The sequence below is a fragment of the Otolemur garnettii genome, unplaced genomic scaffold (genome assembly GCF_000181295.1).
Source record: "Otolemur garnettii isolate 467f Iridium unplaced genomic scaffold, OtoGar3 scaffold00112, whole genome shotgun sequence".
Lineage (NCBI taxonomy): Eukaryota > Metazoa > Chordata > Mammalia > Primates > Galagidae > Otolemur > Otolemur garnettii.
Window position 1 is genome coordinate 1,560,235 of NW_003852507.1, and position 4,963 is coordinate 1,565,197.

The window sequence follows — 4,963 nt, forward strand, 5'->3', positions numbered from 1 at the left end:
CAGGAGTTGGAGGTTACTGTGAGCTGTGATGCCACAGCATTCTACCCAGGGGGATAGCTTGAGGCTCCGTCTCAAAAAAAAAAAAAAAGAAAATGCTTCAAGGAACTACAATGTGCCAAACAGATAAATACAAAACTGTGCTGTTAGAAAGGAGGAAAGAAAAACCAGCACATCGTACCCCATGATTGCATTAATGTACACAGCTAAGATTTAATAATAAAAGAAAGAAGGAAAGAGAGAGTGGCACCTGTGGCTCAGTGGGTAGGGTGGGTTCAAGCCTGGCCCCGGCCAAACTGCAACCAAAAAAGCCAGGTTTTGTGGTGGACACCTGTAGTCCCAGCTACTCAGGAGGCTGAGGCAAGAGAATCCCCTAAACCCTTGAGTTGGAGGTTGCTATGAGCTGTGATGCCACACCACTCTACAGAGGGTAATAAAGTAAGACTCTGTCTCTAAAAAAGAAGGGAGGACAGAGGACCTAGAATGAAACTCTAGTCCTGGTGTCCTTTCAACTCCTGTCTCTTACAATTACAGTCACTATCTCTGAGACTTCTTCTTCTCCTTAACAAGCAGGGTGAAAAATCACTTAAGGAAGACCCCCCTCCTTTCCTTCCCCACCTGCTCCTCCCCTTGTCCTTTCTAAAACAACAACAAACTTCCTTAAGGAACCCAGTCCAGCAGGGATATGGAGAAGAGGATTAAGTATGCCACATTAACAGTATAGAGCAGTGCTTCTCAATCTTCCTAATGCCATGATGTATTTTCATTGTTACAAAGGGGTCGTGACCCACAGGTTGAGAATCTCTGGTATAGACGTTTCTGTTGACAGCTGTTGCCCAAGTCTCCTTCCAACCAGGCCACTTGGGATGGGTTTTCCTGCCAGAGCTTCCACAGTGTCACTCACCTGCCTCTCTAGTTCTTCTGCAAAGGCATCAAGGTCCAGGTCCTTAAGTCTCTCTGGATTTTCCAAGATCTCTTCAAGGGCTCCTGCAGGATTGGCATCCTCAGCTGACTCATCATATTCCAGGGCATCCACTGCCATTTTCCTGGCCCACTCATAGGTCTCAGGGTGAACTCGGGAACCATCAAGGACTTCAATGTATGAGTCAGTGCTGGAGGAAAGGCATAAATGGAGCAGGATATAGAACAAGAAGCTTCTAGTAACAACCCAAATGTCCACCAATGGGGAACTGGTTAAATAAATTAGGGCACCTCCATACAATGGAATACTATACAGCCATTTACAAGAATGAGGTAGGTAGGTCTATGTGTGCTGACATGGAAAGATGGCCACGATATATTGATACGTGAAAAATGCACTCCAAAACACTATGAACCATATGATCCCATTTTTGTAGTAAATGGGTAGTTAGTAAATGCATAGCAAAAATAAAATTTAGAAAAACTGTAGTATACATAAATTGTTATGGTTGTTATCTCTGGGGGGTGGGATTATGGGGGACTTCCACTTTCTGTATAATATTTCTATATGTTGAATTTTATATAATGAAATTATATGGATCTCATAGTAACATAAAATAAGAAAGGGGAAAAAGACCTTTGAGAATTTGCTGACAGCTATTTTCCCCCATAAAGCCTTCCCAGGCTGGTCTTGCCCGTGCACTCACATGGACCTATGTTATTCGTGGAGTGTTACAGCAAAGCTGAGTGGAAAATGAAGTTTTAGAACTTGAAGCCTATTTCCCCACTGATTTCCATTACTGAATGAGGAGCTATGTGCCCGTGGAAAAGATCCTCCAAAGACTGAGTTGATAACTTCTGGAGAGGAAGAGGTCAATAGTAAAGTCCAAAGTCCAAGTGAATAGAACTTTCTCTCAATAACATCATCTCAAAACAACCAAATCTCTCTCCCCCTTCCTTATCTCTTCACACCCCCACACTCCTTTTCCACTGCCCCAGCTATTCCCACCCTTATCTGGCCACAACAAACCATAAATACAAAACAAGTTTGTGTTCATTGAATAAAATCTTGTATTTTCTGTCCTTAATTTTATAATCTAAATTGGTTCTTTTTATATTTCTTTCACGTGAAAAAAAGCTTCATATAATTGAACCGATCTTTTCCATAGGTCAGGGGCTCTTGGCTGAATAAAGATTCCTTACCTTTTCTTTAAAACATTTTCTAATTTAAATGGCCTGTGGCCCTCCGACAGCCCTCACACCCCCAAACAAAGCCTAAGGGAATTCCTCCTGGCCCATCCAGGCAGAGGGCATCACCTGTCCCCCAAGGAGGCTGTGTCAATCTTGAGGAAGCCAGCGCAATTCATGAAGACTTTAGGACCCATGTGGCACATGGTGACCAGCTGGGTCCGGCTCTCGAGTCGGGTGTTGTTCTGCTTCAGGATCTAGGGGACAGAGTGGAAGAGAATTAGGGCAGAAAACAGGCCAACACATTCCTAGGGTACTTTCTGATCTCTGTTATACCCTCATGACAGGAAGTCTGTCCCCACCCAATATCTAATCGAGCACTATGACATACTATCTACCATTGAAAAAAGATTTTCTGGTTAGGTGCCTATAGCTCAGCGGCTAGGGCGCCAGCCACATACACTGGAGCTTGTGTGTGCGAACCCAGGCCGGGCCTGCTAAGCAACAATGACAACCACAACAAAAAAATAGCTGGGAGCTGTGGTGGGCACCTGTAGTCCCAGCTACTTGGGAGGCTGAGGCAAGAAAATAGCGTAAGCCCAAGAGTTTGAGGTTGCTATGAGTTGTGACACCTCAGCACTCTGAGGACAACATAGTGAGACTGTCTTAAAAAAAATTTTTTTTTCTTTTTTTGACACAAAATCTCATTGCTGTCTGGGTACAGCATCATGGCATCATTGCTCATAGCAACCTTAAACTCTTGGGCTCAGAATTCTCTTGCCTCAGCCTCCCAAGGAGCTGAGACTACAGGCACCCACCACAATACCTGGATAGTTTTTCTGTTTTTAGTAGAGATGGGTCTTGCTCTTGGTCAGGTTGGTCTTAAACTCCTGAGCTTACCAGATCCACCCGCCTCAGTCCCCAGAATGTCATGATGATAGTGTGAGCCACTGTGCCCAGCTCACTAAAATTATTTTTTAAAATAAACTACAATAGCTTGGGCTCATGCCTGTAATTCTAGCACTCTGAGACGCCGAGGTGGGTGGATTGCCTGAGCTCACAGGTTTAAGACTAGCCTGAGCCAGAGACCTTGTCTATAAAAACAACATAGTGTTGGCTCAGTGCCTGTGGCTCAAGTGGCTAAGGCACCAGCCACATACACCTGAGCTGGCGGGATCGAATCCAGCCCTGGCTCGCCAAACAACAATGACAGCTGCAACCAAAAAAAAAAAATGGTCGAGCATTGTGGTGGGCACCTGTAGTCCCAGCTACTTGGGAGGCAGAGGCAGAATTGCTTGAGCCCAAGAGTTGGAGGTTGCTGTGAACTGTGATGCCACCACACTCTATCCAGGGTGACAGCTTGAGGCTCTATCTCAAAAAAAAACCCAGCCGAGTGTTGTGGCGGGCACCTGTAGTCCCAGCTATTCAGGAAGCTGAAGCAAGAGAATTGCTTGAGCCCAAGAGTTAGAGGTTGCTGTGAGCTATGACGCTACAGCACTCTACCAAGGGTGACAGAGTAAGAGTCTGTCTCAAATATAAAAAATAAAAGCAAGTGGCATCCATAGCTCAGTCGGCAGAGTGTCGGCCACATATACCAAGGCTGTGGGTTTGAACCTGGCCCGGGCCAACTGGGACAACAATGACAACTGCAACAACAACAAAAATTGCTGGGCATCATGGCAGGTGCCTGTCATCCCAGCTACTTGGGAGACTGAGGCAAGAGAATCGCTTAAGCCCAAGACTTGGAGGTTGCTGTGAGCTGTCTGACCTCTAGGCATTTTACCAAGGATGACAGCTTCAGACTGTCTAAAAAATAAATAAACGACTACCAAAGATATATCTACTAATGCATGGCTTAACAGTTAATTTTAAAATATACACTCAAGCTTCCACGTCCCAACTGAAATCCTTTTTCTTCTGACTGGAAAAAACATACTATCTGAAGGTTTGTCTCTAGTAGCCCCTTGCTTTCTCTAAGGGTCTTGAACCATAGTTTATACTATGAGCCACTATAGTACAATAGTGACCATAACAGTTTTAGCCACCAGAGTCTAAAGTTAAACTCTGACTCTCACTGGCTAAGTGACTTGTCCCAAAGTCCCACTTTCCTCTCTAACCTTGGTTGTCCAGATCTGTCAAATCATACTGACAAAAGACATATCTTCATATTTAATGAAATGGTAACTTATAAAATTTCTGATTCAAACCAATCCTACCTTCAGGAGATGGGTCCCTTTTCGAGGTCCCAGGCCACAAACATATTGGATCAAGGCCTGGCTATAAGGGTGGGCAATGGCACGGTTGACATCGACCCCAACCTCATTGACTCGGTTGATAAATTCACAGTACAAGGCATTGAGCAGCTCTTCTTTCACCACATGCTCCTGTTGACATACAAAGCAGGAGTAAGGTTATTGTGCTTTCTCCCCACTTGGGCCTGCCTATCAACGTCTACTCACCTGCAAGGGGTGAAACTTGAGACACAGGATGTCTTCATCAGAGCTGCACACCTGGGCAAATTCAATCAGAGGGTCCTGAATGCGTCGGGCCAGGGACACGGCCTGCCTTAGTACTGGTGGGTAGTCCCGGAACTCTGCCTAGAGTTAAACAAGGGTCAGTAGGGCCTTTAAGCCACCCATGTGATGTTATCTTTCTCTCTCTCTCACACACACGCACACATTGATTTTCATCCGCAGTTTCTGGCTCTTGACTCTCACACCTCTGATTATAGTCTCTTGTTATAACATTTCATGTGTTAGGCCTCAGGAGATATCAGGAGATAGAATCTCCAGCCTACTACTCCCCTTTCTTTCCTTTTTGTTTTTTTAGAGACAGAGTCTTTTTTTTTTTTTTTTTT

The 4,963-nt window shown here is 44.8% G+C and overlaps 1 protein-coding gene across 1 annotated transcript in view; it reads right to left on the reverse strand.

The window, feature by feature from the left end:
• SUPT6H (SPT6 homolog, histone chaperone) overlaps positions 1 to 4,963 on the reverse strand; it is a 47,368-nt gene that overhangs the window by 13,743 nt on the left and 28,662 nt on the right. The window contains 4 exon segments of the mRNA XM_012809753.2: positions 902 to 1,109; positions 2,236 to 2,363; positions 4,323 to 4,490; positions 4,566 to 4,703. Coding sequence (XP_012665207.1) covers positions 902 to 1,109; positions 2,236 to 2,363; positions 4,323 to 4,490; positions 4,566 to 4,703 — 642 coding nt within the window.